This window comes from Pelmatolapia mariae, linkage group LG3_W (assembly GCF_036321145.2).
Source record: "Pelmatolapia mariae isolate MD_Pm_ZW linkage group LG3_W, Pm_UMD_F_2, whole genome shotgun sequence".
NCBI lineage: Eukaryota > Metazoa > Chordata > Actinopteri > Cichliformes > Cichlidae > Pelmatolapia > Pelmatolapia mariae.
Window position 1 is genome coordinate 57,123,775 of NC_086229.1, and position 24,727 is coordinate 57,148,501.

Below are 24,727 nucleotides of genomic sequence, written 5' to 3' on the forward strand. Positions count from 1 at the left end.
ATATTAAGTTAATATAAAATAAATATTAAATGCTTGTTGTTTCAGATGGTCCTGTGATCCTGGAGAGTCCTGCTGTTCCTGTGTTAATGGAAGAAACTGTGACTCTGAGCTGCAGAAACAAAATTGCATCCTTCAACTTCAAAGCTGATTTCTATAAAGATGGACGTCACATAATTGGTAGATCCACAGAAAACATGACCATCCAGAGAGTTTCCAAGTCAGATGAAGGATTTTACAAGTGTGGCATCTCAGGAGTTGGAGAATCACCAGAGATCTGGCTGAAAGTCACAGGTCAGACACTGAGATATAGTATATACATAAATGCCATTTTAATTACTGCCCATGTTCTTTTTAGTAGATGTAACACTGTCGGCTAGATCATCTTCATCTTCCATCTGAATGGAATGTGACATCATGTGGTTGGTCGACCGGTTGCTGCTAATAGGGACAGAATTGATAACTCAGAAGAAAATAGCAACACTAAAACAAAAACTCAGTTCGACTTCCGTTTATTCCTGGCTGCAACAATGACTTTTACATTAAGAAACTGTTTATTTTAAATCTGTCTCTTTAGCAGTAATGGACTCTTTATGACTTTGCTAGCTGCACTGAAACAGGAAAATACAGTTGTTAGCTGTAATGTTCTAAGCAAAGCATTTTTTAAATGACTGTGTAGGGGAAAGCCTGTTTGAGTCAGGTGACAGGTGGATCACCGGACACCTTAAGTCGAGAACAGCATTTTTTGTAGTAAAACTTTAAACTAAAGTTTTCATTTTTCTTTGTTTCAGATGCAGTTTCTCTTCGTATTGTTCCAAACAGAATGCAGTTCTTTAAAGACGAAACAGTAACATTTCACTGTGAAGGAGTTGTTTATTGTGAAGTCGTGCAAAAATTCAAAGGGAAAATAAAATCATGTAACATAACCAACGAAAGAACACCAACAGGATCATCCTGCAAAATTAAAACAGTTTATACAGACAACAGTGGAGAGTACTGGTATGAGACTGGATGAGGGACAAGAAGCAACAGTATTAATATGTCTGTCACTGGTACGTTTGCAAAAAGAACATTTAATGAGTCATTTAATTTAAAATGTATATAAAATAAATAAAAAATGCATGTTGTTTCAGATGGTTCTGTGATCCTGGAGAGTCCTGCTGTTCCTGTGTTAATGCAAGAAACTGTCACTCTGAGGTGCAGAAACAAAACAACTTCCTCCAACTTAGCCGCTGATTTCTATAAAAATGGACATCTTATCCAAAGAAGCTCCACAGGAAGCATGATCATCCAGGAAGTTTCCAAGTCAGACGAAGCACTTTACAAGTGTCGCATCTCAGGAGCTGGAGAATCACCAGAGAGCTGGCTGAAAGTAACAGGTGAGACACTGAGACGTTTTAAGATAAGTATATGCCATACTGATTACCTCTGATGTTCTTTTTAGTAAAACTGTTGTTTATAGATTTAGATAACTAAACTTTCCCTGGCCATTTAGAACATTGTAGTGTAATTGGAAATACTGATTTTAATGGATTTGGATGGTAATTTTTTTTTCCTATTACTTCATAGTTTGAGTATTTTTAAAACCATTGTTAAGACTCTCAAAATGTGAATTCCACAACTAACCCAGACAGTCACCAAGAAGGGAGAGATTTTTTCTCTGTTGCACCACCATGGATCATCGCCACCATTTTACTGACTGCTCTGTTGGTGCGGATAGTGGGAATGTATTACTTTGGTGAAGGTTACTGGGACAGAGGTAAAGAAAATAACATAATTATATTTTGTGCATAACTTTTAAAAGTGTATATTTGTGTGTCAAAGCAGCAGTACATTGGGCTAATAATACTACATAATTAATTATCTTTATAATTGTCTCAGGATGTATTCTTCTGTAAGAAAAAAAGAACCAGAATACAACCATAAATTTTGAGATTTGACAACCGCATCCAGACAAAGTAATAAGAGGAAGTCAAAGAATGACAGAATCTGAGATTTTTGCTGTCTCTGTCACGTGTTGAACATGAGCCAGGAAATAATATTTTACCTGAGCACAATGACAAAGTAATAAAATATAAAAGAAAAAAATATTTAAGAGCAGCTGATATCACAGAACTATGAGGCACATATCACAACAATAGCTGCCACTGTATATTGTAAGGTAAAGACCCTATAGTAATACAAGGTCATCATCAGTGACGTTACTGTATATATATATTTCCTCTCACTTTGACTGTCTTTCTCCATCAGATGAAGATATTTTATATTCTACAGCCATTTACTACACGTTAGACCTGGGTGGCACTCAACCCAAAGGTGAGACTACTTTTTATTTTTGATGTGTTTGATGTATTTTTTATGTGCTCCATTCTGATAATATGTGATGGGTAGTAAATATAAAAGACAAGTCATGATAGGAGAGCTAATGTTTCATAACCAAAATGTTCATACTGTTCATACTTTTTTTGGAGCTACGAAAAGAAGTTATTATTCGTGTGTAATGTGTACAAAAGCAAATGGTTGCCATCATGTTTTGACATTTTTTGTTTTTTACCTTTTTTTTGGGAAGGTGGGGGCGTCTATTTTTCCTGTATATCTTACAGGTTGCAGAAAGAGAGCTGTCTGAAGACATAATTACATTTAATAGAGAAAGAAAAATAGGTATCCCAATTTTTTCAGCAATGTTGGAGTTGTTATTTAAATAAATATTCTATTACACATTACTTGTTACTTTTCTTAAGTAAGTAATTCAACATGTTATTTCATTACTCTCTGGAGAAATTAATTTGCCCAATACTTATTATGTAACTGTCCCTTTACTCTGTAAAATTGCCAAAAAATGAAACACAGAGTAAAATATCATATTTTTATGTCACATAATTACATTTTTACGTAAACACTGAAAAATGTGGTTATGCAAATGTGAATACTTTATAATGCATTATACCCAACACATATTGTTTTTGTAATTGATTAGTAAGTAATACATTGGCATCAGTTTTTGGTGTGCATGTCTATTATTGTTATAAAGTTCAAATGCTAATAAAAACATTATCTCTGTTATTTCAAAGTTGAATGTAAAGCGCATTGTTCCATTAGTGCTGTCCTTCTTGCATGTGCACTTGCTCATAAACAATTCAAGTGCATGAATGTGGTCAACTGCTAATCTGAAAGCGTCGCCTCTCTCTTTTTTTCAAAAACATATGCACCAGGTTTGTGGTCATCAGTGAAATACAGCTGCAACGTTTGATACTGAGCATGTCTTTAACTGAAATGTGGTCTAGTATCTGGGACAAATAAGTGGTGTCTTATTTCATGCTGCAGCAACAGCTACAGCTCAGCAAAGCCACAGATAATGATCTGACGTTCTACACTGATTTGGTTAAACTGTGTCAGAGCAGAAGTCGGGAGCTGAGTTAGTGAGCTGAGTGTTGGTGACTCTATGGTAACAAAGAATATCATTTCATTTAGTTCTTGGGTTGCAGTGCTCAGCTCCTCTGAGTTTGGCCACAGTAAGTTACAGTAGGTCGTATTTAAAGGCTAAATAAAGTCTAATAATATTACTGTCTCTCTTGCCATTCTTTTCTCTGCAAAATAAGAAAGGTAATTTATTTTAAGAAGGTCAGAGCAGGTTATAATCATGAGAGTAGTAGTGTTTTTTTTTTAATGGTTTTAAATGTAAGTACAAACCAAACTTCAACCATTTCCTAACACAGTGTGTCAGAAGCATGAAGCATTAAGTGTCTTTACATGTAGAGTGAGGGGTAGTGCATTGTGGTTTGCATGCACTCTTAAGAACGGACATTCTCTGACTGCTTCTTTTTTAACCCTCACAGTGGGATTTGTTCTCCAAAGTGTGAGATGTTTGAGTTTCCATCTGAAGCAGAGGTTGCCACACTGCTTTCTGGTGTTGGCTTGCATTTGTACTTCTGATGTTTTAATTCATTTCAAAGTCTAATGCTTTGCCTTGGCCTATGCTGTAAGAAGCTAAGCATCAGGCATTTGAATTGCGTCACCTGGGCTTTACTCAGTTTCTATGTGATTTTTCTTTTTTAATCCGATTTAGTGCTCAGCTCAGATAAAATAATTTTTGTGGGTGATTTTTAATATCCATGTAGTCACTAAAAAATATAGCAAATTGTCACATGAAGGCTTTGTGCAGGCAGGAGTAGTGTAAGGAGGACCTACTGTGCAGACACTCGGAGGCAGAAAGTAAAAACAAACTTAGATTTATTGCTAGATGGCAAAACAGAACCAGGTAAACTAAGAATACAAAAACTAAACTGCAAATACAAAAAAAACCCAAGCAGGCAGATGAAACACACAGCATGGAATGATCGCAACATAGAAAACACAAGGCTTAAATACACAGAGGGAGCAATCAGTCAATGAGAGACAAGGGAACAGACAGAAGAGAAACATAGCTAAGGCTAATGAGACAGGAGAAGCAAAACCTGATACTATGGCTGTGTCCAAATTCAGGGGAAGGAGGTAGGTAGGCAGTATCCTTCGACGGCCGGGTAGGCAGGTTAAGTGAGAGGCTGTGAAATCGGACCATTGGGCAGCCTTCTAGCCGTCATTCAAGTCCACCCTTCTGTCTTTTTCCGGTCGCTAACGCCACAGCGCTAAAACTGAAAAAATGGACCAAGAAATGTTGCTCCATGTGTTGTGTACTGTTTTAATTTCCGAGGAGTTACAAAACTGGTATCAATGTCAAGGCATGTTTGGAACCTGAAGCTCATGAGAAACAATTATATCCAGGTAAAATAATTTCCTTTAATCTGCATGCATTTAGGAAAATCATAACTAGTGTCATGGATAATGTCAGTGACTGAATTATTGCTGCTCATTCGTACACATTTAAGATAAGATAAAACTTTATTAATCCCCCGGGTGGGTTCCTCTGGGGAATTCGGTAATTTACTGTATTATATAAACTAAATGTCTTTGAAAGTTAAAGAATCTAATCTTTTGGTGTGTTTTTTTGCAAAGCACTTAATCAAACTGTTGTCTGCTACAGAGATACAAGTATTATACTAGTAATGTAGCATCACCATCTCTTGCTTGCATATTTCTGAAAACATCTTAGTGGTGTGGCAGCCGTGATTGAGCAAGCCCTGCAAAACCTGTGGATGGACAATGGACGATCCAGTGGGAGGAAGCATCCTAAAGCTCTCTCTGCAGACCACCCTGTGTGAATTTCCACTCGCCGACGAGAAAAGACAAACCACAGGTCTCAGGTGCAAAACACCCCACCACTGGCAACACTGCCAGAGAAATCTATTAAAGTTGTTAAAAAAAAAAAAGTCCAGGAACAGGTCACTCAGGTTCATCCTGTGTGAACAACTGTAAATATTTTTTTTCTTTCTTTAAATATTATTGTTTAATTGGTATTGTCATTCATTTTATTGTCATCAAATAAATATCCATGTAAAATTGTTCAAAGTTAGTGTAGTGTTCAGATACCTGTAATACCTGTAAATAAAATGAAATCTGTGACAGTTACTGTTTGTTGTAATCAGTTTATTAATAACATAAAACATTTAAGCTAACAACATATAACGATGTAAAAATTACATTCAAATAAATTCTTTTCCCATTTTGGAACTGATCTTTCACAAATTGAAAGCAGTCTGTCCATCCCCTCCCTGCTCTCCTGTGCTTTACTCTCCTCAGCCTCTCTTTGCTGCCTCATGTCCTCTCTGATGATGAGCATTTAATTTATTCTGACGTTTAACTAATTCAAAAGGTATTTCAATATGTATTTATCCAAAACAAAACAATTTTACTCTAAATTGATGTTGTACAGTAAAAAAATGTTCTTGTGTTCTCCATAAAGTGTATGTAAGTATCTGGTTTCAACTGTAAATATACTGCTGTGTATTAAAATTCCTCTTGTTTTGCATAGAAATATACTGAACAACATACAAAGCATAATATATAAAATAACATCTACCAGAGGTTTTTCTTTGAAAGAAGCCCCTTATGTCCATTCTTGTATATCAGTACATTACTGAAACTGATTTATTTAGCCGTGGAGGGTAACAACTGAAAATATGAAATAAACACAGATGTAAGCTAAGACTCTCTAAAGAAACAGCATTGTTGTTGTTCGGCTTTTCATTTCGCCATTTGTTGATTCACTTGGAGAGCAAGTAACGTAATATGGGTCAAGTGATTAGTTTGATATCAATCTTTCATGATACAACATCATATTTACATTATTTGTACAGTATGAACTAGGGCTGGGTATCGTCACTGATTTCTAGAATCGATTCGATTCGATTTAATTCGATTTAAATCTGGTGAATTTTGACAGTCCGAAATATTATAATTCAGATCAGTACATTTACATATCTTTGTATCAATAAAAAGGAAGCTGACACACGCAAGACTTTATCAAAGGTGTAAGCATCACAGCAGATGCCTTTGTGTCAAAGCAGCTTTAGATAAAACAGAAAAACATGGAGGTGATTTTTCCTGGCCTGGGATTTTATAAAAAATATTCTGCAGTACATCAAAAACGGAAAAAAAACATTGATCAACATGTGAACGTTACCTGTGACGTTACAGCGGTTTTATTAGAGACACAATTATGTGTTTTTCATTTTGCATAATTTTAAAAAGTTTAAATTTGTTCAGTATTGAACAGCAGAAATTAGGTTTTCTTTTCGGAAGAATGTAAAAGGAGAAAAAAAAACAGCGGCCGACAGCGCTGTAAACAACATTAGACTTGTGCGTAACAAGCAAGCGAATAATGAAGAAAACAGATTTTTAGATGGCAAACTGTTCTGGAAGTATAGAGACAGAGAGAGAGCTGTTCATGAAGCGTGATTTTTTTTTTTTTTTATCGTGGTGGAAGCAAAACAGTAAAAGTCAGTGTGAATTCATGATGATGTTTATGTGAAGCGTAGTTTGGATCTTCTTTTGCTGCTGGTTCGGTCAATATTGTTTAGAGAGAGATAAAACTAACAGCTTTAGAATCAGCGCAAAAAGGGCGTAAACACACAGCACAGACCTGCCGACAGATCAGAATCAGCCCCGACCGTGTCCGTGCCATCAGGACACCGTCTTTGTGCAGAATCCGTGTTCCTGCTCTCATTTACTGTCTTAGCTGTTTGGTGGTTGTTGACATTTTGTGAGGTTTCACCTGAGATTCTGGCATTTCGGGCAAAATAAATTAAAAAATTGATTCGGGATTTTAATAAATCGATTTCACGTTATCCAAGCCAGAATCGATTTTATTCGATAAATCGATTATAAAAACCCAACCTTAGTTAAGTGGGTGAGTGAAGGTGTTCACTGTGATTGAGCAACGTCCCCTTCAGTAGGTGTGTTTCAGCTGGGTGGCTGTGCTGCCCTTTCATTGAAGCACTTGTTTGTTGTTTTGCTTTATTACAAATATTTTCTTATGATAGTATATGTTAACGTCAGTGTTGGGTAAGTTACTTTGAATTAGTAACTTAGTTACATTACTAGTTACTTCCATCAAAAGTAACTCAAATACTTCAAGTTACTCGTTACTTTCAAAATAACTAATTACTTTGAAAGTAACTTTGGTTTTACTCAGACTTCTCTTGTTAATGTGTTGCTTTCGTAACTGGATACCCAGCCTGATTGCCAGTCTTCTAGCTTGCTTACTTGCCTCAAGTGCACTGTGCCACCTACCAATAGAAAGGAAAAAATAATCTGCATATTTCCACGAGAGAAATCCCACGCCTGGACCATCGTTGACCGCCACCATGATTCTAGCCTACGTCACAGCGTCATGTGCGCTTTTTACATCCAACACAAAAACTGCAGTTGTGGTTCTTTTGATTGTACTCAGAACTAAGAAATTCTGCCTTTTGAATAGGAAGCTGTTGGTAGGTAACACCAGACTGCAGATGAGCTGCATACAGGGCTGGACTGGGACAAAAAATTGGCCCGGGCATTTTGACTAGAGTCCAGCCCACCATTATAGGAAAAATCATAAAGCCTTTGAATGAAAACAAACACTATTGTGACAGTGATGTACACTGTCTTGAATGAGAATGAGAGAAAAAAGAGGCAGCTGTGCAGCAAAGACACAGAATAACTCCAGCTTTGTGTCTTTTTTCATTCTAGCTAAAGTCCAGGACGAACTGCGTTCCTTTTCACCTCAATACGAAACGCACAATGTTTTCTCTGAATACGAGATGATTCTGTTTTTTAGGGGATGGTTGACAACTCTAATAATTAACCTTATGAACAAAACAAAGTTCAACATCAGTAACATAGCACCCAGCTGTATAGAAACCCGTCATGCTAGCTAGCACGGAGTATGAAAAAGTTAGCATAACGAAAATAAACTCCAACTGAACTTGGTTTATATCTGACCCAGATAGACTGCAGGTCATAACTTATTACCTGAAGTTCAGTTCACCTGACATCTGGACGAGCGGCCGCTTCGGGTCTCTCCTCTTGCCTCCACTTTCCCTCATCCACCTGCTGGCCTCCACCACTTGCTAATGTTACTGAATCTGTGGAAGCTCCGCGATAGCCACCACACGAGTAACGAATAACGAGCCTATCTAAATCCCAGTAACGAGTAACACGTTCCTGATTTTGGCATAATAACGTAACACGTTACTTAATAAAGCGTTAGTCCCAACACTAGTTAACATTAACGTAACTATTAAGAAAGCGTGAGATTACGTCACAATAGTCTACCAAGATTAAATGCACCTTAACTATTGTTGGAGTCAAATTGTTGAATGTTGTCATTGTGTTTCTTAAATTTGTAAAGTCTATAGTATCAAAGACAACCCTTTGTCTCTGACCACCTCTCCAGCCACTCTGGTGCTGGGGGAGATTTAATTGTAGCTACATTCTATCTAAAAGATCTGTTTCTTGTGTTGTAAGCTTCCTGCTTTTATGATCCTTTTGGTGAGCAGGAAGTCACACAAACCATTGGAGGGTTTTACGGTGGGAGGTACTTGTGTTTTGTTGTGTTGTGTAAACTGTAACTGTCATGGGAATAAAAGGCTATGATGAGGGCTGCTCTTTGAAGTAGTTGGGCTGGAGACAGATGAGGAGTGTTAAGCTCCACAGCCTGGTTCTGACCAAGCCTTCTCTTGCTAGCAAGTCAAAGACCGGTTGAAGATGTTCTTTCTTGTCATCGTCCTTCACGAGAATATGCTATTAAATTAGCGGGGCCTTTGGAAGCACAGACTCAACAACTGTATGTTAATCTGTTATTTTCTTTTTTCTGCTCCATACCTTCTGCGTCCTTATTTGTCTCTTTAATTCCTTTTTTGCAGCACAACTATAATATACAGGAGATATGCAAATATGTCAGTTAAATCCTCATCCACCTCCAGTGTTCTGGATTGCTACAACTACAACGTTAACGGATGCATAACCATTACCATCCATACCTTGGGTATCATCCTCCTCCTCCCACTTTCCACTATCGTCCTCTACCTGGGTCATAGGCAATAGCGGCAGCAGCACTCCTTCAAAACAGCAAGTCACACTGACATCTTCACCTACCACATGGCTGCCATGGAACTGATTTGGATCATGGGGGGCTTCTTCTTTCTTGTTAGCAATTATATTAATAACTCAGCACTGACAAACCTTAAATGGTTATTATATGACTTACTACGGGAGGATAATTTTCCACATCCTGACCTGTGTAGAGCGTTACCTGGCTGTTGTTCACCCCATCACCTACATGAGTCTAAGAAACGCCCGTGGGGTCAAAATCAGAAACATCAGCACTGGCTGTGCTTGGCTGCTATGTTTTGGACTGAGCTTTGGAGCTCTAGTTATGCATAATGAACTCTCCATAGAATTGTTGTGTGTTTTGATTTTATCGGTAACAGTCATATCTTTCTGCAGCCTCGCTGTTCTCTCTGATTCAGGGCTAGGGCCAGGGGAAGCAAGTGGAGAAAAGAAACAGGTTGACCAATCAAAGCAAAGAGCCTTCTACGCCATCACAGTTATATCATTTGTGCTTAATCTGTAGGTATCAGGGCAATTGCTGCAGTGGAACTTTTATGTTTTTAAAAATAAATACATTTTTAAAAATAAAAACAAAACACAGGTAGCTTTCTTCACAACAAGCAGGACCTGTCTTGCATAGTTGGTTTGTCCTCAGTTGTTTAGTTGCAGAGGTTGTGACAGTGTCTGCTTGTAGTTCCTAAATGTAACTGAGCTGCAAGTGAAAAAGAATGAAAATAGTAATTAAAGCAAACTTAAAAGCCTGCTATCTTGCACATGTAGGGTCCTTTTTGTTGCAGCCAAGGTGCATTGTAACAGCAACCAAGTGAAATAAAAAGGAAATGTCAGCAAATGGAGACTTATGGCCATGTCATGCCTCATTCCAGCCACAGGTAGACTTTAATTGAATTGGGGTTTTTTTTTTCCAGATTGTTGCACTTATTTGGTGGTTTTATTTCATATTGGGGGTGTTAGGAGGTGTTTTTGAGTGATTGTACATTTGCTTTTAGGGGATTGCTAAGATTTAATGGTGGGTTCTTTAAAATTCTGAGAATATTCAAGAAGTTTGTTGTATTTTGCATTTGCTATAAATAGTTTAGGATATTGGTGCATTCCATCATTCTGACAGTCCTGCTCAGGTGGAGCAGATGCTGCAGATGGAAAGACTGTGGTCTTGGCATGTGACTTTTCCACATTGGCAGCAGGTGGTCACAACTCTTCTGCTTTTGTCAGAGCAAAACTCGCATTGCCTCCTGCTTTTCGTTTTAGTGCCTGAAGAGGGGCCTGCAGCAGCAGCATCCTGCGCACTTCTCACCAAATCTGCTGTGAGTGATTGTAGCCTCTTTTTGCTATCTGTGGCTGGACTAACATCTCTCCCGCCTCCTCAATGTACAGCCTCCTCTTGTGTGATTTGGCCTGCTGCCATGATGGGTCAATTTCGTTCCACAAGACGTAGCCATTGTAGAGGGAGACATCAAGGAAGTGGTGGAATAGGGCCAATGGCCACCGTGCTGTGCACCTCCTGCATGAGTAGGTGCTGACAACCTAACAAAAAGACAAAAACAAAACAACCCCAAATACATTACACCTAGGTATATTTTACACAAAAATATATGAGCAAGATAATGATGGGTAATGACACCTACCTTATCAAGGTTGTCGACACCTCCTTTACATTTGTTGTACTCAGTTATTATTTTTGGCTTTCTCTTGGCGTCATCGGTTATGGATTGAGTCTAGTGCTTTGTGCTCAGCAGGAGGATGTTTGTTCTGCGTTGGAGGACGTAAGACACCAGGGTGTGCGTCTTCGTGAAGACGAAGATGGAGGAGTGCACCTCTCTCCCTCTTGTCTGGAGCAAAATTGACAGAAGCGAGGGCTTATTTTTTCGAATTGTGCCAACCAGGGCCATTTTTCTGCAAGAGGAAAGGAGATGAAAAAATTCTTGCAAGTGACGGTGTGTCACTGGAGCCCATCTGTCATCTCCAGGACCACCCTCATCCCCTGGTTGACCTCCGCCTGTTTGCCAGGTGCTTTGCCTGTGTAGACTTGCACTTTTCAGGCGTATGACGTCTTGACATCTCATAGGGCCCAAACCTTCAGGCCATACTTAGCAGGCTTTTTTGGCATGTACCGCCTAAATCCGCACCTGCCTTTGAATGGCACAAGTTGCTCGTCCACACACACGTCTCTGTCTGGGCAGAATAGCATCTTGAGGCGGTGCACCCACATGTCCCAGACTTTACGTATTGGAGCCAGTTTGTCAGCACGACGTTGAGGTCGGGAAAGTTTATCATCGAAGTGCAACGCCCTGGTGATATGAAGAAATCTTTTTACCGACATGGTGGCCCGAAAAATCAACCGTCTGGTTTTCTCACTAAAGAGGCTGTGCAATGACTTGTTTCTTGAACGGTACACACCGGACAAGATCAGCAGTCCCACATAAGCACTTATTTCATCTGTGTCCACGTCTCTCCATTCTTCGATCCTGTGTCTTCCTTGTAGATTTGTCATCGATGCAATGTGCAGCACCATTTCATCTGTGAGAAACAGCGCAAAGCTGGGTCGCTAATTCGGGCAGTGGCATAATGTGTGGGTCCCAGGATAAGTCCCGGCTGCGGGGACATAACGGAACGTCTCGGCATTTGTGGGAGCCCACACAATTCTTCCATTCTTAGACGTCCACTCTGCTGGCTCTTCATCTCTCTCTCCGCTCTCATTGTCCGACGACACTCCTCCAGGTGAACTGGACTCCAGCTCTTCCGTTTCCACCTCCGATACATTTTCTGCTTCATCCCCATTATCCTCAGATGAAGACACGGAGTCTCGGAGGATGACGTGGAGGCTAGTGCAGGGCGATATGGCCAAAAATATAAATCACAATATATATTTGAACATTTGCAATATTGATATAACTGACGATATAATTTCTGCAAGACAAAATACAACTCCACAATATTACTAGCGCAAAATCCCATCCATTTATTTTCACTTAAACAAACAGCTGTTTTTTTATGTGCATTAAAGCTATATAAAATTTAACAGTGCAAATGCAAATTCCTTGCTGTAAGTTTGACCAAAAGGCATTTCCAGTAGAAATGGGCTGACATATCCTGAGCATAACCATGTGTAATATCCACTGAAGTTAAAAAGAAGTGCTTTGCAACATTAAACTGCAGTGTGCCAAATAAAAAAGTCAAATATGTATTTTTCGGATCATAAGGTGCACGGGATTATAAGACACATTAAGCGAAACAAAGCAGTCAGATAAATCAAACTGTATTCAACTCATTCATGCTTCCTCCACTTCTGTCCCATTGATTCATTAATGCTGTATTCTATCACAGCTGCTCTATTCCCATGTTGTTGCAGTATATTAATGACTAACCTCATATTGTGGACGGATTATCTCAGTTGTTCTCCTGACTTAAGTTTGGTCCATTTACAGCATCCTCCATGCGATTGCATTTGTCTCTAACCATCAGGAACCTTCATGTTAACTTTTATCGAGTGGAAAATTGTTAGCGTTCATCCTCCAGCTTCAGTGTTTATATTACGCTAACATAGCTATGTCGCTAGCGATCACGTAACACATCATTATATACCACCTAGCCCGAATTCAGTAACCTTACAAACGTCCCTGCTGTTTAGTTATCTATCTTCATTTATGTTGGAAGTGATAGTAGAGCTGTATGTTTGAATTGTTTCAGAAATCTCTCAGTCAGAACATGCTATATCATGTTTAGGTAACTAGCGAAAATAGCGAGCTAACTTCCACTAACTTTCTGCTAACTTCTAACTCTGTTAAATGTAGTAAACTCTGTTTTCATGGATGCCTGGATGTTAAACTTCATAGTTACACCTGGTAAAGCAGCAATGCTGATCGTGTTATTAAAGATGAAAGAATTTAGACAGTTTTTGGCTCTCAGTGATGCTGCAGTGTTCGTTTGACTTTGGGACCCGAATCGGACGGCGTTTAGGACCCAGATAACTCCCAGATTTATGAGCACCTTAGTCCAACAAACACGACAATAACGACGGCCCGCTTGCATGTTCTACAAAAAAAAAAAATGTTTTGTTGTGTATCTGACAGACAAACACCAAACCAATTCCACATCACTGAAGTTGCACAATTTTTACAAACAAATTCTGGTTCATCTGTTTCACTCAACAATCCGCTTTGCCCCTTTTTATTCTCTGTTGCCGCCGTGCTTTTTTGGCCATTTGCGTATGAAAACAAAGGCACTGCGCATGCGCGTTTTATCCATATTCTATCGCAATATTTCCTTTTCTTATCATTGCCTAACATTCTACCGGTATTACCGTGAACAGTATAATATGGCCTAGCTCTAGTGGAGCCATCCTCGCGATCAGGGTTTAGCGCCATTTCCAAAACCTCCTCAGTGCTATAGTACCTTGCCATTGTGAAAATAACTACTCCTATTACTATTATTACTACTATTATTACTACTATTTATGTGTGTGTACACACACACCCATATATATATATATATATATATATATATATGTGTGTGTGTGTGTGGGTGTGTGTGTATAGATATATAGATATATTAGGGGTGCAACGATACACAAAATTCACGGTTCGATATTTTTTCGATACAAAAAAATCTTCATGCTTTTTAATTTGTCATTTATTAAAATTATAAATATATATTTAAACTCAAAAGTACAGTTTTTAAATTTAATGTTGCTGAAACAACAAAGTAATAAAAAAAATTAATCTATCTGATCGAGAAATCACTCATCTTTGGAAAAGAGAGTTTATTACAGAGAAATATACTATACGCTTCCTCTGGGCTATATTCTCAGCAGCATATTAAACATAGCAGGTCCCCATAAGGAGAATCATGTGCTAACGGCTGTCTAAATGACTCGGGTAAAGTCTGTAGCATGCGTGCTTGTTGTTTTTGTCTGCTTCCACTTGTCTTTGTACTAGGATGATGTCGGCGTAAATGTGCAGTCGTATTCATTGTGTTCCCACTAGTGCTGTCAGCGTTAATCTGAAATGACGTTAATGCCACAACACAGCAAATGTCCCTTAACGAGCTGCTATATATATATATATATCTGTATATATAGACAAAAGAGGAAAAAGAAAAAAAAAAAACCCTGGATTTACCTTCCAATCGTTGATCAAGTATCCAGCTGTCTCTCGCACCAGGCCCCGACAAAGTAAAAACACAACTGGAGAATGGGATGCATGGTAAGCACATCCCAACAAGTCTGTAACTGTGAAAACCTTCACACTTAACAAAAGTACCAGAGAGAAGTTCTCATTCCCTCCGGTCCTCCATGCGCTCAGTGCGTTCTTTTTCTGCCTTGCTGGCTATCTGCTCTGCTGCAGTTCTTCTTCTTGCCGCATAACGCAGTGCAGGACAACTTTAGCGCCACCACTGCCCTCTTTTGGATTGAATTGGTACTGCATACATTAAATATTAAAACACTGGTTTGAACCGCAGTGGATAACATTGAGAGGGTTTCATATGTATATGTTTCTAGGGAATTTCACGTTTGTAGAGAATACTCCTTCAGCTGTATTGTCTGCAGCTCTGCAGGATACACATCTCTTCATAAACTGCATCACTACCTTTTTCATCAATATATTTGTGTTTTAGTGGGTGTATGACGAGTGCTGGATCTTTCAACTGGCTGATCTTGTCCTCCAGAATATTAGTCCTGTGAAATTTGATGGTGACACAGACAACATCATATGATGCAGAACCCGTTGCTTCAACGCTTATAGATGTATCTAGAGTACGGACTGCTGTGTTTGTTAGAGGAAATGTAATGGATGTGATAACCAGATCATGTTCTCCAAACTGGAGGCATAGTTCATGTATTACAGTGTCATCAAAATGACAACCCAGAGGCGCTACAAGGTAGAGTCCAATCATTAACCTCAGATGAGTCCAATACATCTTCATCAGCATTCCTATGGAATCAGAACGATGCCACCTTGAAACGAAAGCGAAAAAAATATTGAAACCGAAAAAATTGCTTACAATTTTTATTTTTCAGTTTCAATCCATTTTTTTTCGGTTTCAATCCATTTTTCGGTTTCAATCCATTCTTTTTCAGTTTCAATCCATTTTTTTTCGGTTTCAATCCATTTTTCGGTTTCAATCCATTCTTTTTCAGTTTCAATCCATTTTTTTTCGGTTTCAATCCATTTTTCGGTTTCAATCCATTCTTTTTCAGTTTCAATCCATTTTTTTTCGGTTTCAATCCATTTTTCGGTTTCAATCCATTCTTTTTCAGTTTCAATCCATTTTTTTTTCAGCTTCAATCCATTTTTTGGTTTCAATCCAGTTTTCGGTTTCAATCCAGTTTTCGGTTTCAATCCAGTTTTCAGTTTCAATCTGCTGGCACTGTTTTGGCGTCCGGAGGCGCGCTTGAGGGGGCGGGGATTCCGACCCGCATGAATTTGCATACATTATAGAGTCCGTTGCTCGTGCTGACCAAGCTGCCATTTTTCTCTCTTTGCCTCTTTCAATGGCTGCATCAAGTTCAGGTGGACCCTCTAAACCGCAGGTAAGTGATCATTTTCCGTCGTCTTTCTTTGCTATTTCACTCGACTGGACATAGGTTTAGTTTTTAGTAGCTAAATCTGGTGAAGTTGTGGTAAAATGCCAACATTAGCCTGTTCGTTGTAGCAAGCTAGCTGGCAGCTAAAATTTGCTAAATTCAGTGATGCCCCTGTCTCTTTTAGGAGTTAGAGGCCCGTGTTATAACAGCGGCACAAGATATAATCAACAGGTTAGCTCAAAGTCTTCAGCAACCTAATACCACATGTATACCAAATGCTGAGCACTCTCACGAGCGCTCAGGTGGACAAGCCCAGACCCCAAAAGATACAGTGCAGACGGAGATGGCAAGGTTAGAAATTGTATTGAACAATTATACTTTTTAATCATTTGGATTAGTAAAAAAAAAAATCCCTGCATGTTGAAAATTATTTCTACTTCTCACATGTAGGTCATTTCCAGGATTTTTTACCAAAAAAAGGGGGAAAAATCGCTTTTCCCCACTCCAAAGTAGCGCGCTGAGGCCTAAATCCAGCAAGCCTTTCAGTGTATATATATATCTAGTGAATAAAGGCTGTACCAACACTCCTTCTGCTACTGAGGAGCTGCAGCTGAGCCAAGCAGGGCTGGGAAAGAGATCCCTCATCTTGACTGATGATATGAGCCATACAATGGTAATGTCTCACAGATTTAATGTAGTTACACTTATATAAGAGAAATGCATTTACATTAAAAAAACATGTTCTATATCAAATCATAATGATAGACATGCAAATGATAGTAGTTATTCTTTTTTTTGGTCATATATTAGCACTGATAAAAATATATCTTAATTATGTAGTTTTACCAATTGTGTCCCCTTATGTACTGTTTTAGATTAATAAAATGATCACTGAAGAATACCCCAAAATGGATGGAGTGCAAGGATGGTTGTTGCACAAGTCCTCAGGTGCATAATTTTCCTCTTTGAAATTATGTTTTTAGATGCTAGTGAAAGTTGAAAATTGTACAATGTTTTTTCTATCAATCTGTGTATTTAGGTGGTCAAGGTAGGAGGAAACTTGTAGTAATTCCTCCTGATGTAAATGGCTACACAGGAAGACTGATCCGCAACATTTCCAGTGCAGGAAAGACCCTCTTGTATGTTGTTCCGCTGCAGCAGGACCTTGATCTTACTCCTCTTCCATCAGATGCAGCTGAATTTCAAACCATGCCAAAGGCTTCTTGCCAGGTGTGCAAGGAAAGTATGCCTCTGCATATCCTAGCACTCCATGTCAACAATTGTGTGAAGTCTCAGTCAACAGAAGAGGAAGATGAGGTGAATTTATGTTATATTGTGGAATATTGCCTTATTAACAGTCTATAAATATTTGGGATATTTGTGCACGGAATTATAGAAGGCTTTTTTCTGTGTGTGTGACTATTCTGTTTTTGTTAATGTACAATACATTGTAGTAATTACAATTGTACTTCATAGACTGATGTCCAGCTTCTGTCTGTCATGAATTCACCAAGCTTTTGTAGAGAGCCTCTTGACATGAAGCAGGTGATAATGTTCAATCCACATATTTACAAATCATTGTTTCTTTTATGTTTTAACAATATTTTTTTCTCTAGGACATGAAAGAATGCCCAATCTGTCTTTGCTGCTTTCCAGTGAATGAGATTGCCCAGCATGCAAGCCTGTGTGGTGAAAGGTTCCTTCAAATTTATACATATTAAACACATTTTCCTATGTTTACATCTGAATCCTTTTTAAAAAATTTTATGGCATTACAGTTTTGAGCTCAGTATGTAGTTACAGTAAATACTTACTTGGTCCACATTTTAAGGCGTACAGTATATTTGAAACACACAATGTAGTCACCGTACCTGTTAAGCTCAGGACCCAATTTAAATGCCAGTAAAATCAGTTAAAAGACATCATAAGTTAGATCACATATATTTTTGCTATTGTTCATAATTTTTAGACCTGAGGACACTTCCACTCACATGACAGACGTTTATGTCAGTACTGACTCTGAGTGCAGTGTGCCAAGCAACAGAACAGATCCTTTGACTGATTTAGTCAGGTATGATTTATATTCTTTGCCCTTTCAGATTATCTGGTTTTGTTTATAATACATTTGCTTTCATTTTAAGAAACGATAATCATTTTCAATTTTTCTTTTCTCAGTGAAGCAGATGTGCTACAATGGCTTTCAAGTCAGGTGGATACCAGCAAAGACTTTAGGATTTGCATCACTCGGAATGATCTAGTTCAAAGAGGCTTCATTCAGTGGCAACGACAGAAGAAGGGTTCCCCTGTCAACAAACTCCACGTGACTTTTATCGGAGAAGCAGGAATTGATACTGGTGCATTAAGCAAAGAATTTTTGACTGGTATAGCTATGTACATTGTACTTACAGTTCAGATATTGAATATGGCCAAATCAAATTAAGATACAGTATAAGGTTAACCCTTTAAATTATTTTGTCTTTCTGTATCTCTATGTAGAAATGATGCATGGTATTGAGACTCGACTGTTTGAAGGCAGTGGCAAGAAGGGAAAGAGTCCTGTCTACTCTATCAGTGATTTAGAAAATAGTTTCTACAGGTTTGTCTGTTTTTATACATTTCCCAGCATTATGTAGCATATGAAGCATGTTAAATATTTCTTTGTATCTTGCAGAACTGCAGGAGAAGTGTTTTCAGTGAGCCTTGCACAGGGAGGTCCACCACCATGCTTCCTTAGAAGCTGGTGTTATCAGTTTCTTGCAACAGGAAACTTCGATGCGCTTCAGCTGACCAAAGATGATGTGGATGACACTGAATATAGGTCTCTAATTGAAAAGGTGAGCTGTGTTTGTACAGACTAGTGAAAAAATGCTGATTGTTTGTGTGTGTATACAGTGTTGGGGAGTAACGCAAGACATGTACCGGCGTTACGTATTTAAAATACAAAATATGAGTAACTGTATTCCGTTACAGTTACCGTTTAAAAAGGTGGTATTTAGAATACAGTTACTTTGTTGAAATATATGAATTACACAGCGGCAGCGTTACGGTTGCCATAGTTACAGGGTGACGCGCTCTCTCTGCGACTGTGTGTTTCCTGGGTGAGAGAGCGCCTTTTTGTTGTTGTTGTTGTTGTTGTGCTAAGCTAATAGGCAGAGTGTTACAGGCATAGCTCTAAAGAATTTAGCCTCATGGGCAGTGTAGTCTGTGCTGTAGGGAGAATGGACTGCCATATTTGTTATGTGTCTGTGAGAGTGAGGAGGGAGAAAAAGGCGAGTGGAAAAGTACGAACTGTCATCGAGCAAAAACGGGAGCTTGGAAGCATGTAAATATAATAATAACCACTGCAGCCAAAAAGAGTGCCTGACGAGCAGAGTTGTAAGTAGGCTATTAAGACTTGACTGTACACTGTTTTTGTGTTTTCTTCCGAAACAATAAGTTCCGTTGGAGCAGCCTTTCAATGCCTCTCTCTGTCTCTCACTAGCAAAGTTAACCCAGACAACAATGTAAAGCTAGTTTTTGGCTACGAGCCCGACACAAACCTGACATATTAGCCAGAGGTCCCTTTACTATGGTTCAGAGCCGCGGACCTTCAGTAATAGTAATAAATCATATTTATGTAGTTGTAAACAGCATGATAATATATTAAGTAATCCAAACTATTCAGAATATATTACTCCCATTCAGTAACGTAACAGAATACATTAAAAAATACAGTTTGGGGCCTGTAATCTGTAGTGGAATACATTTTAAAAGTAACCTTCCCAACACTGTGTGTATAGTTACATAATTTCAAAAATTTGAAAAAAAAAAAGTTTTGTTTTTGTATGTTTTCAGGTGGAAGTGGCAGACAACCTGACAGACCTCACTGAAGACATTGTGAGCTGTGGTTACACAGGACTTGTGAAGCTGGACAAACGGGACAGTATAATAAGGTAGTATAATTTAATAGACAATATACCAACCAGAAACATTTGAAAGTAATATTTTGTAAGTTCAAACCCTGGTTTAGACCACCATACCCCATCAGTTTCACTAATGACTGTGTTTGCTTTTCTAAATAGATCAATTGTTGTGCATGCTACGGTGCGTCTGACTCCAATGCTACAGCAAATTAGAAATGGCATGAAGATCTACAACCTTCTGGAGGTGATTGGAAGGCACGAAAGTCTCTGTTCAAACCTGTTTGTTCCCAGAGATGAGAATGATGATACAGCGGTAAATATGTCTTTATTTATTTATTTCAGTGGTTTAGTTTTTACAACAGATTCTAAAAATACATGTGATGTAGTAATAGCCCTGTGAGGACTTTTTTTTTTTCAGCCTTTATTTAGGTTGCTCAGATTAATGACTATTAAACAATTTCTTAATAAATAAACAATTTCTTATTGTTTATTTGAAATCACAACACGTGACCCCCCCCCCCCAAAAAAATCTCTTTAGCCGGATGCTGATTACATAATGAGCATCCTTGAGCCTGAGCTGAGTGAGAGGGGAAGTCCAAGGCATGCCAAAGAAAATGCCATCATCAACTTCTTCCAAGACTTCCTGGAGAATCTTGAAAGCTCAGGTTTGTGCCGTGGCCAGTTACTGGTATTATCATCAAAACATTAACACAACAGCTGTTACAAATACAGTGTTGTAACATTTCTTTCAAACCTACTGTACTCTGCAAAATTGTCATCACTAACGATAACAGTCTAAAGGAACTGAAATCTCTGTAAAGATTTGTTTATATGTTTTGATGTTTTATACAATCTACCACATGTCTAAATGACAAAATTGGTTTTGCATATGAATAAATTTTTTGGTATGATAGTTAAAGATTTAAAGTAAGTCTAATCTGCTTCTTCAGATCAGGATAAAGACAAAAAGAGCTGTGAGTATGGGATCCAAGACCACCAGGACCAGGAAGAACACTGGAATTCCAAACACCAACCACCGAGAATGTCTGTCCCAGCGATTATGCAGTGGTTAACTGGACAAAGACACAAACCATGCCTTCCTTCAGAAAGGGCAAATTTTAAAATACATGTAAGATTTGAGCATCAATGCAAAGATACGATGCCTGAACACTACATATGTTACCCACTTGTAAGTGCCTGCACAAACACAATCTTCTTTCCTGTGGCACACATGAACTCATACACCGAGTTCACAGAAGTTATGACAACAGCTGTCACAATGGGAAGAGATTTCAGCCGTGTGTAGTTAGCACTTGAATAGCATACCATCACAAGTTATGCAGTATTGCACTGTATTTCTACTATTTGTCTAACCCTTTAAACCTATTTCAGTTCTTGGAACACAGATTAAAAAAGGAAAAAATATTTACAGTTAAAGATTATTTTTCCACTTTGTTTCATTTTTTGTTCTTGTAATGTTCTCAAAACGGAGGAGCCCATTCAGAAGACTGCATTCATAAAAACTTGAGTCTAAGATTCAACTTGTTCGCAAATTAAATTCTGTAAGTCTGGAGAAGTTTAAGTGAATTTTGTTTAAATATATTTTCTGTATATGAAGCATGTAGTATTATTTTGTTACTGAAAAGTTTTCCACTGTGAAGTGTAAATTTAGTGATATTCCAACTGTTTTCCTGAAAAGAAATATTCTTACACTTGATGAATTGTTTTTTTCAGTCATTAAAAGGATATCATTTAATTGTTTAGAGTATTTATTAACATGTCATGTTAAACAAATTTAATCAACCCAGTTACAAAAACATCAGACGTGAGATGCTTAACTGAATGTGGCTACTTTAAACATTAAGTTATAAAAGGTAAAAACAGTATTTGATGCAATTAAAAAAGACACATTCATCTAATTATCTGACAATACATCTTAAGATTGATTGATTTGCTATTCTGTCATTACAATACAAATAATGTGGTTAAATCCTATGAGAAAGGCTAACTCAGTGGGTTCTGTTGTGTTACTGAATGAACTCTGATGTAGTTCAGCACTCTCTCATAAAGGTCTCTTCCGTTGTCAAAGGAGGGACTAAGAGGATGAATGGCTGCCCTCAGTCCTGCCATCGCCTCAGGCCCCAAAGGACACTGTATTGGTGGAAGAACTACTCCACCACCACTTTCTGGTCTCGAACAGTCAAGGTCCAAAGAGAAATGTTCTTGAATGTCCTGAAAATACACTTGTTTTTGTTATGAACAGTATAACTATAGTATGCAGCAATTACAAAGGTATGTCTTTAAAAACAAGACAGGTGCACATTTAAATATATGCATGTGATGAATTTCAAGGTACAAAAACCTAAGCGTTATAAAACATCTGTAATAGCACATTTTATAGTCGTACCTCAGTGTTTTCTGGTGCAGCCACAGGATTTTGAAGAAGTCCTATAGTCCAAAGTTGATTAGGCGTAAGACTTTGTTCTGTTCGCAGGGCATGATTATCCCACCCATTTTTGAAAGTGTCAAGGTCCTTCTGCAGACGTTCCACAAAGATGTACTGAGCACAGAACAGGTGGAGGCTGTTGGAGGGGTCAAGCAGGCAGTCTTCCTCAAGGTTGTGAAGTAGCTCATAATAAACACTGGTTACAGCCATCCAGACATCACGCCACAAGCGCTCAACTCTACAACATAAAAAATATCAAAAGAACACATTAGTTTACAAATCCAGGCTTGTACCTGTTTTTGATTTACTAATGATAAAAGACCCATGTATTTAAAAATAAGTAAATAAATATTGAATAAGACGCTGGTGAATGTGATGATTGATTTGGGTTTACAAGATATATATATATATATATGCTAAGCCCTGTATATAACTTACCTTTGATTGTGAACACTTTTTCCTGAAATGTAGCTTGCTCTGCCACAACCACGAACAGTAAACATGCAATGAGCAATGCCAACATTTTCGACACCCTGGTCTCCTCTAACTCTGCATGACGAAATAGAATACAAACAAGTTTTCAAAAAGTTGACTAATAATATAGCATGTATCAAGGTTTTACATTACCTTAAAGGAAAGCCAAACTGTTCAACAGAGCTCATAAAGAAGCCTAATGCAGTTGATGCCTTGTTATTATTTCCAGCACCAAGGTACATTATCTGGAACATAATTTATGAATAAATTATTTTGTTTTGAAGAAACAAACACAATATCTAACAAACTAATAAACACCTGACAGTTATATACTTTTTAAAAGTAAAATAAAGACAACTCAACACTAATGAACGTAAATTTTTTGTCAAAGGAGTGGAAGAAGAATACGCCACTTTCTCTCTATAGGGTAGTTAATTTTGAGAAAAAAATTGTGATTGCAATGGAATATTGTTTACCTTTCGCGAATAGCCATCAATCCCAGCAAATATAACTATGCCATATCTAAAAAAAAAAAAAAAAAAAAAAAAAAGCAAAATATGAAACACACACACGTCCAAGTATAACATTTGTCCACAAGTCTGAATTTATCAACTTGTTTGTTTCTTTGCTTACTAAACAGGAATATTTTTTTTTACTTTGTAGAAATAGAAATTTACCTGGATCCTCTAACTGTTAACGTAAAATGCCTTATGCTCAAATCAGAAATGAAAATAGTTACAGGGTATCCAGAGTACTGAACATACAAACACGTACTGTACACAAACCTGATGAGTTTGTGGTTTGTATCTACATGAACCAATGAGAGGGGACCTTTTACAGAGTACACTCGTCTTGCAACACAGCCGACAGATGCCATCCTTTCTAGGATTCCTGCAGCATCTACCCTATGCATCGATGCAGACACTTGCTCCCATCTGACACGGTATCCCATGGCCTGCAGTTCCCCCATCATCATTCGATAGCCGATGTGTGGCAGTCTCATTTTAACTGACCGAACAAGGCTGTCCAGCTCATCATCTGTGACACTGCTATATGATGCATGTACTGAAAGTCCATACTCTTGCATCCGACGAAATAATGTCCTTTTGCTGATACCCAGAAGCCGAGCTATACTGGGAATGGAAAATTTCATGTTGATGAGGCTTTGCAAACATTCTTCTGATATACTAAGTTTACTTTGTCCTCTCGCTGTGTATACAACATCAACAAGAGAAGAATGTGGGTGTCTCTCTCCGTCTTGAAAATTTATCAGTCTCAAAAGATTGGATAAGGCATTAAGAATATCTTGTGGTACTGCTAAAATATTGCCAAATGACCGTATAAGTCTCAATTCATGAGTGATGACATAATGCAAATAGTCCATATCTACAGGTCTGCGTTGTAGAGCTCCATGAAGCTTTGTTAGCAATCTTTCATAGAACTGCCTCCTTATTAATGGTACCTGGAACAGAAATTGATACATTTGCTAATTGTGCACTAATGACATAATAATCTATGCATACGTACATGAACACAACAGGAAGATAAACAAATTAAATCATTTCCATAAACAAGTACATCCATTTCATAAGAAATACATTTCTTATGAATGCATTTCTTATGAAATGTCTAAATATCAGGAGAGCAAGTCAATATGCTTTCAGATGTGTGGCTACATGTTGGTGACAAATGTATACAAATACAAATGTATTTTAAAATACATGTGTGATTTAAAAATACTAAAAAATGCAAAATATGTGAAAACTTTTTGTCCAGATTGGAGCAGAATCTTCATATTTGAAATTAATTTAGTTACAAATGGCTTGGCACAGCACCCTTTTTACACTGATAGACAGGCAACTATTTTGTTTTAAAGAGTACTGCAAGCAAAGATGGATA

The 24,727-nt window shown here is 38.0% G+C and overlaps 1 protein-coding gene across 1 annotated transcript; it reads left to right on the forward strand.

Moving 5' to 3' along the window:
• Window positions 1-15,973: 15,973 nt before the first annotated feature.
• LOC134623802 (uncharacterized) lies at window positions 15,974-22,579 on the forward strand. Its single transcript, XM_063468820.1, has 14 exons — window positions 15,974-16,012; window positions 16,191-16,352; window positions 16,882-16,954; window positions 17,046-17,323; window positions 17,483-17,551; window positions 17,623-17,702; window positions 17,976-18,077; window positions 18,182-18,387; window positions 18,503-18,602; window positions 18,678-18,840; window positions 19,841-19,938; window positions 20,068-20,221; window positions 20,447-20,573; window positions 22,403-22,579. Exons 1-14 carry the CDS (start codon window positions 15,974-15,976, stop codon window positions 22,426-22,428), a joined length of 1,677 nt encoding a protein of 558 aa, XP_063324890.1. The 3' UTR covers window positions 22,429-22,579.
• The last annotated feature ends 2,148 nt before the right edge of the window (window positions 22,580-24,727 follow it).